Genomic DNA, 18,518 nt, shown 5'->3' on the forward strand with positions numbered 1-18,518 from the left:
TAACACGTTCTCACACCCATCTCGTAAAATATGGACGCTTGGTCAGGTGCCTTTGTCGTTCTTATTGACGCTAAAAGTCTCCTTTAGCGCTTTAAGTAAACGCGCTTGGTCGGGACTATTGCCGTCCATTTTGACGCATTTATGTTAAGGAAAGGGTCGTGGGTGGGCGTACAGTTCCGTTTCACGCGGAAAGAACGGGACGGTTGAGTTTAGGAAGGGGTCGTGGGTGGGCGTACGGTTCTATGACGAGGGAGGAAAGAAAAAAATGACTATAGCAAGCGTGACAAGCGGTACGCGAACCTGTGTTTGACCAATCCACCACCCCAACCAACCTCCTTACACGGGAATTCGCCCTTACTACTCGCTAAATCCTATCTAACTGCTGCTCTCCCCGGTGCGTTACACAAACACGCTGAAAGACGCCTTTTTCGTCGCATCAGACGCTGACAGCCACTGTCCAAACGTCCTTATTTTACGAGTTTTACTTCAGTCGTGTCGGTCACATGGATCTGTACCGTTAGGCGCACGTATTTGGGGGGGACTTCCTTTCCAAAGAAAATGTTAAGTTTTTCAATTAAAAAAAAATGTAATTTTCCAGTATATTCTGTGTCTCTTTGTGGGGTTTTTGTGTCTCTCTGTAGTCGTGTTGTGTCTGTTTTTGGTCATTTGTGGGGTTTTTTGGGGTTATTTTGGGTCTCTGTGGTCATTTGATGTCTCTTTGTATTCAGTTTGTGTCCCTTTGTGGTAGTTCTGCGTCTCTTTTTCACATCATATTGGACCATTAGTATCACCATATCTGTGTCTAAAACGTTGGAAAAGCTAGAGCAGATCATACATAAATAACAATCAAAAAGCTTCAAGACAAAACTTAAAGCTAAAGAAGTCCAACTACAATCATTAGATCTGAGAAAAGTCTTTCAGTTACATTCATTCGGCTTAAGTGCTGCCCAAAACGGCTCGGGTGCTGTGCCTAAACCTTCCAGTGGCAGGGAAAACCCTGGTTGTGCTGTGTCAGTTTGAGGCAGAATATACTGAGGAGGAAATAGCGGCAAGCACAGCGCGACAGGGAAAGGACAAGATGAGGGGACGCTGCTGCCACATCATCTGATTAGATTTTTTACTAGACTGTTTTTGCTGCTATGAATGGGACATGTTGGAGTTGTTGTTGTTGGAGAGGTCCGAGGGAGGCAGTGATTCAGTGGGTGGACCTACTGTACATGTGTGACATGCTATCCGGATTCCACACTCTGAGCGCTCTCTTCTAATTGAACAGTAAGGTTAACATAGTTGTTTACGGTATCTCTTCTTGCTAGAACGTTTTGGTATGAAACGAGGTGTGCTTTTTGGAGCCGAGTTTGTCCAATGAGAACTACCTGTAGGCGGGACATCCGTCCTGCTAACCGACACTAGGGTCTTCCCTGCCTCTGTAAGGTTTAGGCGCAGCACCCGAGCCGTTTTGGGCAGCAAAGTTCTAAGCCAAATGAATGTAACTAAAATACTTTTCTCATATCTAATGATTGTACTTTGGACTTCTTTAGCAGGTTTTGTTTTTAAGCTTTTTGAGTGTTAATTATTTATTATCTGCCCTAGCTTTTCCAACTTTTTAGACACAGATATGGGAATAATAATTCTCTGAAATGATGTGAAAAAGGGACGCAAAACTACAACAAATGCCAAAACAACCCCAAAGAAAACAGAAATGACCAAAAAGAGACACAACACGACTACAGAGAGAGACGCAAAAACCTTTTTTTCGATACCAATTTTATAAAACAAAAAGAAATTACAACCTTACACAATACGGCACAAATCTTTTAATTTATTTTTCAGCTCCTACTACGTGAGCCGTCTCTGTGTAACAGAGCTAATCACAAACATTATAGTAGTAGAAGCATGCTGCGTGCTTATTGGCTCACTGACGCTGATGAGATTTACTCCTTAGGTATTGAAATTGGGTATTAAATGACGAGGCATTTTTCGATACTCGATACTTTAGAGGCAATTCCGTCAGTGCCTAAAAAGTATGGAATTTGGTACCCAACCCTATTAATCGATATTTAATAGTTGTTAGTGGCAGCCCTAATTTCCATGAAATGTTTTTTTTTTTAACATTCCTGTTCCCCAGAGGATGAACGTGTGTTATGTAATGGCCCCAATGAACTTTCCTGTATCGCCAACCTCAGGACAAACTGCACTCTGCTGGCTCAGCAAAATCTGGAGTCAGACTGATCCAGGCTGTTTTTTCCTTTCTTTAAAAAAAAGCCTAAAGATCTTAAACTCTGCAGTAAAACGTATTCACGCTGTAAATACACTGTACAGTCTCTGGTCTAGTTTGCTGCTCTGTGCACACGGCAACCCTAACCTGGCTAAACAGCTGGGGAAATAGACAGATGATGGATGGATGTGTGGACTTGTGAAAGTAAATGTTTTTTTAATTTGGTTTTGTTTACAGGCTCTGCAGAGTGAACTATAACCAATAACTAAACACACACACACACACACACACGTCATTAACCAATAACACAGACTCAACAACAAGCCCACAGCCCATCAATCACTCACAAATACAGACACACACACAAAAGTCGGCTAGTCTGCTGCATGGCTGAGTTTCAATCAGACGCCGAGAATCCCATCAGCATTCACAACAAGTCACACACACACACACACACACACACACCCACACAGGGTTTCTGACAGAGCAGACTGGTTCTGATTCTGCATTGTTCACGACATTTAAAGCTGCGATCCGTCACTTGCCTCGTGTTTAAACGGCAGCACAGTCATTAGTCTCTTTCACACAAAGATTCTGCAGTAGAGCCCAATGAAGGTCTGCCGTTATGCAGGCTTTGTTTATTCACACAGAACCAAAGCAAAGTGTGTGATTTCACATAGCAAGAGCAAGAGCAACAGAGGCGCGACGTGTAACACAACAGCGTTGGTGTCTAGTGTGTGTGTGTGAGCCGATCAGCTCTGCTATTTAACCACGCGAACCCAACCGGACACATAAACCGCCAACGTTATGCATTATAGTAGCACAATTAGTCAGGAAAGAGACGGACAAAGATGGCCACAGCGCCCATGCATGTATGTGTGTGTGTGTGTGTGTATGTGTGTGTGTCTGTCTGTGTGTTTGAGAGAGGGAGAGAGCAAGAGGACGAAAAGGTGGACTATTGCACGCAACGTTTCTGTAAATTATGACTCGTTTTGGCTGCTCGGAATGCTGCTTTGTCACTATTTGACCTGCCTGTGGCTGTGTCCATTCGAGCATGTGAAATTCAACATAAAAAAGACAACAGCAGTTGTTGAAAACATATCCAACAAAATAGAAAAAAAAGGTGAAAAAGGAGAAAGAGTTAATATAATTTGTTTCATTAGTGAATTTCCTTGATTTGCATGCGCGAAAAGGAGTAGAAGAAAGTATAAACTTATTGAAGTATTACTTGCGATAAATAAACAGATGTTAAAGTGTACTCAGTTCTGCATTTCTGCTGCTTTTAGTATTCTGCTAAAATGCAACAATTGCTTGTTGAATTTAAAGCAAATTAAATTAAATAATTTCCAACACTTTTATTTAAAGTGCTCATATTATGCTCATTTTCAGGTTCATAATTGTATTTAGAGGTTGTACCAGAATAGGTTTACATGGTTTAATTTTCAAAAAACATATATTTTAGTTGTACTGCACATTGCTGCAGCTCCTCTTTTCATCCTGTGTTTTAGCTACAGAGTGAGACATCTCACTTCTGTTCCATCTTTGTTGGGAGTTGCACATGCTCAGTACCTAGGTAAGGACTACTAGCCAGTCAGAAGCAGAGTATGATGGTGTGCCCTGACAGTACCTAGGTAAGGACTACTAGCCAATCGGAAGCAAAGTATGAGGGCGTGCCACCCTAGCAGCTAGGCGAGCATTATAACGTGTTACAAATGGCGTTTTTCCATTACGTGGTACCTGCTCGACTCGCCTCTACTCTGTTTTTTGGTTTTCCATTATGATAAAAGTCCCTGGTACCTGCCAACAGGTACTTTATTTAGTATCACCTCCGTCAAGGTTCCAAGCGAGCTGAGGCGATAACCAAAAGGTGACGTGAAAACCTGCAGACTACTGAGTGGTCGTTAGAGAATCGTCACTAATCACTGCGTCATCATTGCTAGCGACAGACGGGGGTGTCCTGAACAAACCAGCCGGTTTTAAATAGTTTAGCCAGTGGTGTTTTTTTTTGCTGCCTCCGGCTTCTTTTGAAACAAAATGTGTCTTCTGGCAAACAGCCACATGCCGAGAATCAAAAACAACACACCTTCGACGTTCTGTGTGTGTGTCACGGCAGTTTCCTGCGGCGTCGCTATGACAACCAGCCGCGCTCGCCTCACACATGAGGCAGTACTAAATCTGCAATGGAAAAAGGAGGACAGGGCACCGCGGCTGAGTCGAGCCGAGTAGAGCTGGTACTAGCAGTGGGTAAGCGCCAAAAGTGACGCGTGTTTGTCTCTGAAGTAAAGGCTGGACTACAATAGAGCTGTTTGGAGCAGTTTGTGAACAGTGTTTTCTCTGGAAGATGTTAAGTGCCTTTCGGGTGGACTTTGGCCTTTTTCAATTTGTAAACCTATAATGTGCACAAAAATATATATAACACAAAGGAAAGGGAAAAAGCCAAAAAGCACTTTAACAAATTGAACCTTGAGTTGAATATTAAAAGCACCACTAGGAAAGGAATGGCAGTTACATTTTAAAGTGCAGTTTTCTGCTGATATTTTCTTTCAACTAACACAAAAAATCTCTGAGTGTCTTTCGCAATATGTCGCGGCCTTTCGCGATATGTTTATACCACCAGTTAATATTGTGATGACGATTAAAAAAACTATATATTGTGCCGCCCTACCCCCATACCGTCTTCGTAACTTTCACACAGACTGTCCCGCCTTGGACCGGCTGTGTGAAAGAGGCTTATCATATGATGCCGGCCGTATTTTAGTAGTAATACAAAAGTATTACTCAGTATTACTTAGTTACTAATGCAGTAGTTCGGTAGTTTTGTAGTTCAGTAGTTCACTAGTTTACTATTTTAGTAGTTTTGTACTTTAGATAGTTCAGTAGTTTACTAATACAGTTGTTCTGTACTGTAGTAATTCAGTGGTTGACTAGTTTTCCAATAGTTCTGTACTTTCGTGGTTCAGTTGTTAGATTTATACTTAAGTAGTTTAGCAGTTCAGCGGTTTACTAGTTCAGTAATTTACTAGTTAAGCATTTTATTAGTTTAGTATTTAAACCATTTACCGTTGTTCAGTAATTTACTAGTTCAAGGTGCTGTAGGTAGGATTGTGAAGATCGAGGACTTAGCCAAAAAATTTTAACATCAACAACTTCTCAGTCTCTCCCCCATTTCTGCTAAAGCCCAAAACGGTATCCTAAGCCCCTCCCCCCACAAGGGAGAATTAATGCGTGTGCATGAGCAGTGATTGACACGCAGTTAGACACCTCCCCTGGCCCTGATTGGTGCATCTGAACAGGGAGCGGTGGATTTTTGCAAATCGCACTACAGGCTGTAGGTGGTGCCAGAGGAGCCAGATTTTAGATTACCTGCTTCATCTAGTTCTACTAGAACATAGGGTCAGTTTCAGCAAATGTGACAGAAAGTTTGTTTTATAAGGCTTACCTACTGCACCTTTAAGTCATTCTATATACAGTAAATATTATAACAAAAAGAGGAATAACAAATGTTAAATCAAATGTTACCACCAAACATTCAACTAAATAATTCACATTCAATTAATCACGGTCTTCAGGATTGGCTAATCGCATTCTTTCAAATCGCGATTTCAATTTGAAAACGATTAATCAGCCCTAGTTCAGTAGTTAGGCACTTTATTACTTGTTTTGTTTTTGTTAATAACATTCATTTAGTTTACAATAGTTAGTAGTAGTTTGGTTGTTTGACATTTCAGAAGTTTACTAGTTTAACAGTAAAGTACTTTGGTGGTTTAGTTCTTCCGTAGTTCAGTAATTAAGAACATTATTAGTTTAGTTGTTAACCCTTGTGTTGTCCTCTGGGTCCCGGTGACCCGGAGGACAACACAAGGGTTAAGTAGTTCAATAGTTTGGTAGCTTAGTAGTTCAGTAGTTCAATAGTTGACCGGTTCAGTAGTTGTGTACTTTAGTAGTTTAGTTGTTTAATTACTAGTAGAGCCCGACCGATAAAGGATTTTTAAGGCCGATATCGATACAAATATTTGGTGATTTAAAAATCTGATATATATATTTTTTTCTAAATCCAAAAACGTGTAACAAAACAAACAGATTTCCCTAACATTAGTTATTTGTAATTATTTATGAGTCCTCACTAAAATATTATGATAATGCAGTTTGTTTTATTGTCACAGCAGAACAGAGGAACATCAAAATATATTGAAGTTCTGATAAATAAAATGTATAAAAATACAAACTTAAGATATGAAACTTAAAGGGTAAAACACAAGTGTTGCCAACAGGAACGTTGTAGAGCGCCCTCTGGTGGACAAACTGTGCAACGCCAACACTCATAACATGGTTGAAGGGTGTTTCGTCCGTTTTTATTTAATTTTTTAAATATTCATTTATCGGCCATTATAAATGCGATACCGATAGTTTGGAAAATGCCTAACATCGGCCAATAAAATCGGCCCGCCGATACATCGGTCAGGCTCTAATTAGTAGTTCTGTAGTTTTATAGTAAAGTAGTTCAGTAGTTCAGATTAGTACTTAGATTAGTGCCAACATTGCTGCAACTACCCGATCGTGTAGATACATGCTGCATAACATCAGAAGGATACGTCCCCTTCTAATGCAGAAGGCGGCTCAGGTTCTGGTTCAGGCTCTAGTCATCTCACGTCTAGACTACTGCAACTCCCTCCTGATTGGCCTGCCTGCATGTGCCATCTGGCCCCTGCAGCTCATTCAGAATGCAGCAGCTCGAGCAGTTAACCATAGTCCTCATAAAAATGTGCAAGTTCTCTCACACTACACCGCTCCTCTGCTCTCTTCACTGGTTACCAGTTGCTTCAAGACACTAGTACTTGCATACAGGGCCACGAACGGATCAGCCCCAGCATACATCCAGGACATGGTCAAACCCTATACCCCAAGCCGCCCACTCCGCTCAGCATCAGCCAACCTGCTTGCTGCCCCCTCACAGCGAGGGAGAACTAATCACTCAACGAAATCCCATCTGTTTGCTGTCCTGACCCCTAAATGGTGGAATGAGCTCCCTATTGACATCAGGATGGCTGAAAGCCTACGCATCTTCCGCCAAATATATATATATATATATATATACTGAAGCTGCACTTTCACATGGCTGTTTGTAGCTTTGCTTATTTAAAGCTAATGTACTTGCACTTACTACTTGTTGTCTGGAATTTGAACCTTCAGGGTTGAAAGCACTTAATTTTAAGTCACTTTGGATAAAAGCATCAGCTAAATGACATGTAATGTAAGGTAATGTACTTGTTGTAGTTGGTCAGCATTGGAAATGTCACTGAACAGGCAGCTAACCTGAGGGTAAAAACATAACATCCTAAAGTGAGTTTATAAACTGTTGAGTACCAGTAACTATGTCCACATACAGTACTTCTGCACTAAAGCGTTGCACATATAAAAAACCCATCCCCCTATGTTTCAAATATCCAGGGACTCAATCTGTCTGAGCCAGAAGCTGCTGTGTGTTGCTGTTAAGGAAATTTGAGTGGTGTGTTGTTAGTTACTGTGATAATGATGTGCACCTCATCTCACCTGAAAGCAGGTTGTGTCACTATGACAACTGGCTAATGTTAGCTATCATCCCTCTAAACCTATATGCACCTCATCTGCACATTTGAGAGGGGATCTTTTACATTTCTTCCACTCAGACCTGTTGGACACTGTAATATGATCATTATTTTTTTTATAACTTTTCTTCTAAAGGAGTTAAACGTGTTCAACAAGGAAATGTCAAAAATCTTTTGGAACCCCTGTATGCCCTGTGAAGATGCCAGTTTAAGAAGAATAAGCTGCATAACCCCCCCCCAAACTGCTGAGGTAGGGCTGGGCAATATATCGATATTATATCGATATATGAGGCTAGCTCTCGTCTTAGATTTTGGATATTGTAATCAGAATCGCAAAGGAGTTTATTGCCACAGTAGTAACCCTACGTGGAATTTGCCTTGGTGATTGGTGCATACATACAAACAAACATATTAAACATTAATAAGAATAAACAATAAATACAGAGACAAATATATACAAAATTGCTGTTTAAGTAGTTTAAGCACTGTGTGCAATGGGCAGACGTATAGTAGTGTTATCTTTTCCTGGTTTTAAAGGCTACATTACAGTAAAGTGATGTGATTTTCTGAACTTACCAGATTGTTCCAGCACTTCTATTATTTGCCTTTACCCACTTAGTTTTCATATGCATGGTACTAATGATTATCTAAAATCTCATTGTGTAAATTTTTGTGAAAGCACCGACAGTCAACCCTACAATATCGCCGCAATATCGGCATCGATGTGTTTGGTCAAAAGCATCGTGATATTTGATTTTCTCTATATCGCCCGGCCCTGTGCGGAGGTTTGAATTATGACACTAAACACAATGAGATTTTTCAGATTGGTTTTCTTTCTGCTGCTTATTTTAGACATGACTTCATGATAACACAGTTCATCTACCTCACCTGTCTGTCTTCAGGCCGTCTTCCCCTGTAACAGCTCTCTGGTGTTTTCGGCGGCCCGCGCCAAACCGTCAGCCATCAGCGCATCCTCTAGACTTCTCCTGGCCTGGTACACTTTAAGCTCCTGCTCCCTGCACACACAGAGATGGGAGAGGATGTCTTATTATGGGTCCTATTCATGCAACTCAAACATCCAATCTTCCTGAACGCAACACGATTAAACAGAAAACTTAAAAAACACAAACTACAACCATTAAACTCGAGAAGAAAATAACATAAACCCCAACAATGACTCCTTTCTTTATTGTATGTAAAGTTTATTCTGAGGGTGTTGCTAGAGGAAAGGATATGGTGTCATTTAAAGAGCCCCTATTATGCTTGTTTGAATTTTCATCGTCTCTCAGTGTGTTAGTTTTTTGTGTATGTGATAGATGTATGAAGTAAAAACAACACATTTCACTACAAATGGAGCTTTCTCTCTCCTATAGACAGCACTTTTTCTCAACTGTCTGAAAACTGCTTGCCCACATTCCTGTTTGAAATTCCTCAAATAGTGATGTCACTGATTGAGAAAGCCAGCCCAGTTTTTCCAAATGTGCTGCCCATAGGTGCTGCCTGAGCAAGCACAGCCCGCCCAGTGGCTTGTTTGAATTTGATTGACCAATCACAACAGAGTGGGCCAGCTGACCAATCAGAGCGGACTGGGCTTTTCAGGAAGGCGGGCCAAAAGCTCAGACAGTGTTTCAGACAGAGGAGCTGCAGCAATAGGCATTATGAGACACATACTGTTTTTTTTAACATCAAAGCATGTGAACCTATTCTAGGAGACCCCAAGAGGACAAATATGATGCTGAAAAGGAGTATAATAGGGGCTCTTTAAATTGACAGAGTTCATCCTCTGGGGAGCAGGAATCAGATCAGGCAATCCCATGGCAATCCAGCCAGTAGTCTTTGAGATACATGTGGACAACAAGGCTTTAATGTACTCATGACCTGTGGCTGTTTTTGTCTTATCTGGGGCACTTGATAGTAAAGGGAAATCTTAAATGATAATTTTGTTTTTGTTTTCATCCTGGACCCTATTTTCCCATGCCTTAGTGTCTAAATATAATTTAACATTGGTGCCTGACTATAATGTTCACAAAAAACTTTGGAATTGATCCAGTATTGAGCGAGAACACTGTAACTGGCAGCAGCAAACCTGGCTGCAATGTAATCCTATGGGGCAAATGTGCATCGTCAATTTTGTCTGCTGGGGCTGTTATTATTCTAAGTGTCTGACCACATTATGGAAAGGATTCCTATAGAGATAGACCTTTTTGTTAAAGAGTAAGATCTTTTTTGTTTAACAAGAAACAGCTCCGAAATCGCTATCGCCAAACCCACCAGACTCCATTTAAATACAGAGTACTTTTAGCGTGTAAAGACCTTTTTCACGGCAGACATGTTGACATGTCATAGTAGGAAAAGCACAGGTGTATTCAAACCCATTAATGATGGCTGCATTCCACTTAGGAGAGGCCCTGGTATTGTGCATGCTGACTCACTGAAATAGCTTACTGGGACACTTGATGGAATTGAGCCATCATTAAGGTTATCAATTTCAGCTGTGCTTTTCCTACTATGACAAGTCAAAATGTCTGCTGTGAAAAAGGTCCATAGAGCCAGCATATTTTCACATGTAAATGGCTGATCTCAGTCCTCCTCCAAGTCAGGAGATAAGCTCAGGGAATCAACGAGTTCTAGGAAAGGGTTCCATGTCTCTAGGAATGTCGAGATAGAGCCTTTAAGTGAAGATCTAAGCTTCTCAAGCTTCAAATTGTCGAGCACCTCTTTAATCCAACAGTCATGTGTGGGGGGGGGGTGGGGGGTGGGAGAGCCTCCAGTTGAGCAAGATAAGTCTCCGGGCTAGCAGAGATGTGCCCGCCTCAGTGCAACAGGGAGGTCCTTTTTAAGAGTTTTTAAGACCCCGCAGAAACCCTGTTCAACATAACATGAGTGTATCTTGCTTTGGATTGAACTGTCGGTTGGACTGACTGTTTGACCAAAAATAAAAAAGGAAAAAAGAAAGCGAATGTACACATTTTGAGTTGTTAAGAATGTCGGAAGGTTTTTAGACAGACACAGAGATGTCAGAGGCCTTAATAAATAAACAGCCAGACATACAATGTGACGTGGTCATACAAAACATTTGCATCTGTATAATAACATAAAAAGGAAAAAATGTAAAGGATAAATAAATGAAAAATGAATACAGTAAAAAAAAAAAAAGTCATTAAAAACCAAAATTGAAAGATTGTAGGGATACTACGAGACAAAACAAAAATTCAAAAGGAAAAAGCTAATAAATTGAATGAATTGAGAGATGAGGGCAAAAAAGAGAGAGAGAGAGGGAGAGATGTGTAAGTTTAAAGTAGCAGAGGAGGAGAGAGGAGGGAGAGGAGAGGAATGAGAGCGATTTAGGATGACAAGCACATTTAACTGGAGAGAGGGAGCGAGGGAAGAGGGAGAGAATTGGAAATTAATGGAGGGGAGAGATAAGAAAAGGAGGAGGAGGAGGAGAGGGGGGGAGGAAGGCTGGAGGGAGGGAGGATATAACAGAAAAAGAAGACACCGGTAGGAAGAGGAGGATGGGGATGTAATGGAAGCAGCAAAAAAGATTGAGATGGAAAAACAAAGGCAGGAGAAAGACAATAATGCATTTTTGGAAGGATGGAGCAATGGCAGAGGGGGTGGGGAGAGGTGGAAAGAAATATTGAAGGAAGGAGGGAAGAAATGAGTGAATGAAAGAAAAAAGGAGGGAGGAAAGGAAAGAATAGAAGCTAAGGAGAAAGAAATGACTGAAGGGAGGATGGACAGTGTAAAGACATAAAGGGGGAGCGAAGGAAAGGACTGAATGATAAAGGGATAGGATAAGGAAGAAGGAAAGCAAGGAAATAATGGGAGAGAAAGACAGACTATAAAAGGAGTTAAGAAAATGTGACAGGATGATGAAAGGAATGGACAGAAAGAGTGAGAGTAAAAAGGTAAGGAAGGAAGGAAAAATAACGAGATGAAAACGGGAGGCAAAAGGAGGGAGAGAGAGAAAAGTAGGAGAGAAAAGAAAAGGAAGGACTGGAGAGAAGAGGGAGGATGTAGTAATGTATTCCAGTGATTCTGCTGTAATGGCTTTGGCCAGCTGTTCTTTGCTACTGGACACACACACACACACACACACACACACACACACACACACACACACACACACACACACCACCACCACACACACACACACACACACGCACACACACACACACACACGGTTGGTGTGTGTCCCCACAGTGCCACCTGCTGTCAGGTTACAGTAACCATTTATGTGGTTTACAGGGACGCTGATCTGAGGACTTATCTTCTTAATCGTATCCTTCTTCTTTTATGAAATGTAAGCATTTATTTATTTCCCTTGAATATATACTTGCCAATACAGGGTGTGAACATATACAATGTGTTAGTAATAACCCTCCTGTAGGTCCCATGGCTGTCAATACAAATAAAATTGAAAGAAAAAGAACTTGACAATCCACACCTCCAGCTGACCAGGGAAACGAACTTCCCTTTTCCTCCATCAATCATTCACTAGTTTTTAGGTTGACCTCCTCCCTTCAAGAAGCCATTGGTTTTAGTTCATTTTCATATATAAAAAAAAAAAATCAAACTTGCAGTAGCGAGAGAGAGAGAGAGAGAGAGAGAGAGAGAGAGAGAGAGAGAGAGAATTAATCACAGTCAATATTTTATAGCCTGGTCCTACCAGACTCTCGTACATTTCATTTGAACAGAGAGTCTGGCCACTCTCCATTGACGAGTGTTAAAGGGATAGGGGAGAACTGGGACGAATTAAGCAGTTTTTAATTAAACGTCATTTACAAAGACATCGTAAAACACTGAAAGCTAATATTTTGTCACTAGCAACCTACATCTGTCAAATACAGTTGCATTTTCAGCTCTGAACTGGCCTGGACGAATGAAACAGGCATGGGGGACGAAAGAAACATACAGTTTAAGCTATGTACACTTCCCACAACTTCAATATTTGGCAACATATCATGAATAGTACTTCAGATAGATGTTATTTCAGATGGATTGCTGCAGAGCTATACGTCTTGGTGAATGTCTGTTAACAACTCATTGCCATCATCGTGAAGCGCGTATCTCGCGGTTATGGAAATACCACGACACTATGCCATTTATATAGCTAGAATAATACATGTTTCCAATTACATAATGTTTCTATAGTACACAATGTTATTTCACTCTGTTCTTATGTAGGTAAGGCCACCGCACATCCAAATAAGTGCCCTTCATGATCTACAGGCCGTCAGTCTCCATAGGATAACGTGGCAAAACTCGACCCCCTACCTGATAGCCCCAAATATATTACATCTTTCTAAAACCACTTTTCCATGTCTCACCTGCATAAAATACAGTATAAACACAGATATGTGTGCAATTACTTAGAATACATGGGGTTTACTGCCTGGTCGCCATAGACATTTAGCATTATAGGCTGTTTTGCATCCATTGCAAACAAACATGCAATGTGAAAGTCTGGGATTGGAGAGAGCACTAAATGGTCTACTGAATAAGCATGACGTCAAATCTTTAGATGAAAAACACTCACCGCTAAAAAAAAAAAAAAAAAAAAACCGCTAATGAAGTTTACTTTTAACTATCAAAAATCGTTTATCGCCTGTAACTCCGTGATAAAAGGACGTAACAGGAAGGTATTTGGCTGAGCAACGGAGGTTAATATGTTCTATGTTTTGTCTATGGTCGTTGCACTCGGAGAAAACTGGAATGTTTCAATCGTCCTCCGTTTCAATTGTCCCGGTTTGCCCCTACTTCACCGATTAGCATTAAGCTTTGTATCAGTAGAAACCCGGTACTATTTTCGAATGACCGTGCTTCCCTCCCTCATGTCCCCCTGAGACGAGAGATCTCTGTATTGTGTGTCTGGAAAAAAACCCTCTGATGACACAGAAATGTAGGGAAAAAAACAAACTAAAACGTCCAAAAAAATCGACAAAGACATTGGAAAAAGTGAGTTCTTTGTCACGCCCTTTAACTGGCACGTTAAGAAGCAAACGGTCCGTTCTTATATTGGGTAGACGTGCAGAGCCTATTTAAGCCAATAAACACTGGTAAACACTTTTCATTTAAAAAGCCATAATATTCTAAGTGACAAGCTGCATTTATAGTGACACTTAGCGTAAATGGCTCCCTGTCCCAAAGTAAAGAGGCTTTGTGGAGAAGTGAAATATAACCATCATTACTACTTTTACCATGATGACTGACTTTTTCTTCCTCATAGTGATGCACAATAAGCCTGTTCAGTTTGGCAGTTAGCGCTGACTATAGTGCCTGACAAAAACCTCTTTGTTGTTGAAATTAAAAAAAGCACGTTATGAAAAGGAGTATTTAGCCTATAATTTTCGCATCATGAATTTAAAATTATACATTTTTAGAATGGACCCCCCCTCCCCCAAACAGATAAGCACATGCCCAAAGTACCTACACAACCAGTGGGGTTGAGTGTATATTTTCACACGTCCCCAATAATTACAGCAGTAAACCTGGAAAATTTGTCTATTTAATTATAACAATAACACAAATAGAACAGTGAGGATGCTGTTTCTATACAATAAGAATACTTAAGTCAAGGTTAACTAATCCTAATAATAACCATAAAACACTTGGCTTTTTGGTGGTGACGGAACCACATTTGTAAGATTGTTATGCATTTCCAATGTCTTTGTCGATTTTGTGAGAAAACGTCAAAAGGTGACAGAAAATGTCAGAGAAAGCTTCAAAAACTTGGTCAAAACAACAACAAAAATGTCCAAAAAACGACAAAGAACTTGTGAAAAGTGACACAAAAGTGTCTGGAGGTTTTAACTTTAAATGTTGACCCAGAAAAACTCAAAGTTGCACGGTCTACAGGAAGACAACACAAGGGTTAAAAACTTTAACTCAGTAGTAGTAGGAAGTACTGCTACAATCGACAGCCCTGTTGCTCCGGGGGTCCTGACCGGGAGGAACTTTTTCCTGGTAACACGACTAAAATTCAGTTTCGATTTTGGTGACCATTGTGGAATCGGTTTTCTCCTTTCCTCCCATCAGGCCACACTGAGTGAAATCAATGGCTGCCGGGGAAAAGAGAATCAATCTAGAAGCTGATTGGATGGTGGAGGTAAATGTGATCTGTAGCTAATGCGCTTGTCCTTTAACAGCAGGTGTGTTTAACAGGTGAAATGGATGGATCTGCAGATGGTGATCATTTTTAGCTGATGACTGATTTAGCGAGTGTTATCGGTCTACCTGGATGTTGTTTTTGAATCACGCGTTTGGTTGTTAATTTCCCTGCGTGACTGTTGGCTTCATTACTCCTCATCTCTCATTGTCTGTCTCCTCTCTCATCACCCTCTCATTCTCCAATCTCTCTTGCAGCTTACTACTCCCACTACCCAGCATGCATCAGGTCTTTTGCACTCATCTAATCAGTGTGAGGCTGGACAGGGAGACGCTGGATTCACCCACTTGCAAGGTTTTACCAGAGGGTGGAAAAATAAAAAATAAAATTTTACATGTCTGACATGTTTCTGTGATATTAAACAGTATGGAGAGTATTCCTTTAGGCGGACACCCTAAAGGCCCAAATGCACTGAAAGCAATAATAGACGTGCCTCATTTGACGCGCCTCAATTGATGTGCCTCAATTGATGTGCCTCAATTGATGTACCTCAATTGATGTGCCTCAATTGATGCGCCTCAATTGATGCTTTTATGGTGCACCGCAGGCATCAGATTTGAAGTGCCGACACCAAAGGCAAATGTTTTATACGTCACAGATACCCCTATCAGCGGGGGCAGCAGACTTTCTTCCTTGACGGACACGGTTGTAACACCTCTGTCAACCCTGCAGTCACTTTTCATCACCAAACAGATGATTGCTTTTTCTTTTCTTTTTTTTTTAGCGCAGGTCACTAAAACATTATAAATATGTAGTTATAGTGCTTGCTCTTCATCCCCGACCCGCATAAATCGCTCATTATTTCTACTTATTTTTTTAAACGCCATCACAAATATCATCTTAATCTTATCTGGTTCTCCATCCTCCACCCGCATTTATTGCTCATTATTTCAACTCATTTATAAACACCACCACAATTATCATTGGGCTTTGTAAAGTAATTTTCACACTCTCAGCTGCCGTGACATTTTGCAATGGTGTCGGCCGAAGGAATAATGAGCATGATTCACACGATCATTAACATCCTCTGCTCTCATGTTTCACCGTAACGGATTTCCGTGGTGTGTTCTGTGGCGCTGCGCTGATTAACAATGACCACACCGACCTAAGTCAGACAGCAGAGAGACAGAGAGATGAACGTGCACAACAGTTTTGGGCCGTAACGCGCCTGTATATACATTAATTAATATACATTTTAATTCGGGGGCGCCCGGTTAGATCAGTTGGTAGAGCGGGCGCCCATATATAGAGGTTTACTCCTCGACGCAGCGGGCCCGAGTTCGACTCTGACCTGCAGTCCTTTACTGTATGTCATTCCCCCTCTCTCTTCCCTTTCATGTCTTCAGCTGCCCTGTCGAATAACGGCCTAAAAATGGCCATTTTTTTTAAATCGGATCACATCATTACATAGCATATTACAGTAATTCTCTCCAAAGTAGTGCGGCTGTAGAAAAAAAAACAGCTTTGGTCGTGCAGGGTCCTCATTTTGACGCTCCAAAATCTTGTCGTAGTAGACAAAATGCATTTGGTGTGTGTTTGGCCATTTAAAACAATGGGTGTACTTCAAAACTCACATGTCAGACACTTTCAGTGCGTTTGGGACTTGAAAGTCAATTTGGAGACTCCAAAAGTTAGCCTGGCTCCGCCCTCCTACGTACTTCTGCTCAATTTTAATTTTAAAATAAATTTAAAAATTTCCTTCAGTAAGTCGTCTGGGTTCACGGTATATTCTTGGGTTTTCTCCGGTCAAATCTTTACCGGTCCAATCAGCGAACAGAGGGAGTGGCTGAGAGCGATGACGTTGAGGTTGTGCGCTAGTTTGAGTTGTAGTTTCGTAATGGCGGCGGAGAAAGATGCGAGCGAAGCCGTTCGTTCTGTTGTGGCAACGCTGCCAAATATCCAGAAGTTAAAGCCCGAGCTAAACAATCTTTTCTGAGTTTTGTTGGTGGACATGATGTTGTGGCCCTCCTCCCCACGGGGTTTGCGAAAAGTTTGATTTTCCAGCTCGCTCCGTTAGTGGTGAAGGAGTTGGCTAAGGCGAACGTTAGCGATGCTAAACCGACGTCACGACCAAACATTAGTGATTGGTTATGGCAGATCCAGAGTGGCTCTGTGCAGATCCAATAGTTTTAAACTTCAACAGGGTACTACTACTACTACTACTGCTACTACCATACATCTTCATATGTGATCTGAATCTGGCAGTGCTGCTGGTGAAGGAGAGACGCAGGCTGCTGCATGCCAATTGTAGGCTTGTGTCTATATTATTATCCAGTCATGCGTTTACGTTATTTTACCTTTACACTACATCAGATGGAAGAACATGTCAACTCAATAATGCTGGAAAAGCGTACCTTCTGTTATTGTCATTGAACGCAAAATTAGTATATGCCCTCGACTGCGGGATGAGTCATCAACATTTTTTTTATTGTTTTCCAGGAAATGAAAAAGTCGAAAATTATTTGGAATAAAAAACTTTTTTGTCACTGTTGGGCCTGATACTGGCATATAGGTGATGATCATCCATCCATCCATCCATCTTCTTCCGCTTATCCGGTAACGGGTCGCGGGGGTAGCAGCTCCAGCAGGGGACCCCAAACTTCCCTTTCCCGAGCCACATTAACCAGCTCCGACTGGGGGATCCCGAGGCGTTCCCAGGCCAGGTTGGAGATATAATCCCTCCACCTAGTCCTGGGTCTTCCCCGAGGCCTCCTCCCAGCTGGACGTGCCTGGAAAACCTCCCTAGGGAGGCGCCCAGGGGGCATCCTTACCAGATGCCCGAACCACCTCAACTGGCTCCTTTCGACGCGAAGGAGCAGCGGCTCTACTCCGAGCTCCTCACGGATGACTGAGCTTCTCACCCTATCTCTAAGGGAGACGCCAGCCACCCTCCTGAGGAAACCCATTTCGGCCGCTTGTACCCTGGATCTCGTTCTTTCGGTCATGACCCAGCCTTCATGACCATAGGTGAGGGTAGGAACGAAAACTGACCGGTAGATTGAGAGCTTTGCCTTCTGGCTCAGCTCTCTTTTCATCACAACGGTGCGATAAATTGAGTGTAATACCGCACCCGCTGCGCCGATTCTCCGACCAATCTCCCGCTCCATTGTTCCCTCACTCGCGAACAAGACTCCAAGGTACTTGAACTCCTTACCTTGGGGTAAAGACTCATTCCCTACCTGGAGAAGGCACTCCATCGGTTTCCTGCTGAGAACCATGGCCTCAGATTTAGAGGTGCTGATCCTCATCCCAGCCGCTTCACACTCGGCTGCGAACCGATCCAGTGAGTGCTGAAGGTCACAGGCCGACGATGCCATCAGGACCACATCATCTGCAAAAAGCAGCGATGAGATCCCCAGCTCACCAAACTGCAACCCCTCTCCACCCCGACTACGCCTCGATATCCTGTCCATAAATACTACAAACAGGATTGGTGACAAAGCGCAGCCCTGGCGGAGGCCAACTCTCACCTGAAACGAGTCCGACTTACTGCCGAGAACCCGGACACAGCTCTCGCTTTGGTCGTACAGAGATTGGATGGCCCTGA

The 18,518-nt window shown here is 42.0% G+C and overlaps 1 protein-coding gene across 5 annotated transcripts in view; it reads right to left on the minus strand.

The window, feature by feature from the left end:
- mbd2 (methyl-CpG binding domain protein 2) overlaps positions 1 to 18,518 on the minus strand; it is a 63,165-nt gene that overhangs the window by 12,147 nt on the left and 32,500 nt on the right. For 4 of the 5 annotated variants that reach the window (XM_035991462.1, XM_031287308.2, XM_031287309.2 and 1 more), the window contains one exon: positions 8,689 to 8,816. In XM_035991462.1, the coding sequence (XP_035847355.1) occupies positions 8,699 to 8,816 (118 nt within the window). In that variant the 3' untranslated portion in view covers positions 8,689 to 8,698. Of the gene's footprint in view, positions 1 to 8,683; positions 8,817 to 18,518 lie in introns of all 5 variants that reach the window. The other variant, XM_031287307.2, reaches the window with a different exon arrangement.

This window comes from Sander lucioperca, chromosome 14 (genome assembly GCF_008315115.2).
Source record: "Sander lucioperca isolate FBNREF2018 chromosome 14, SLUC_FBN_1.2, whole genome shotgun sequence".
NCBI classification, from domain to species: domain Eukaryota; kingdom Metazoa; phylum Chordata; class Actinopteri; order Perciformes; family Percidae; genus Sander; species Sander lucioperca.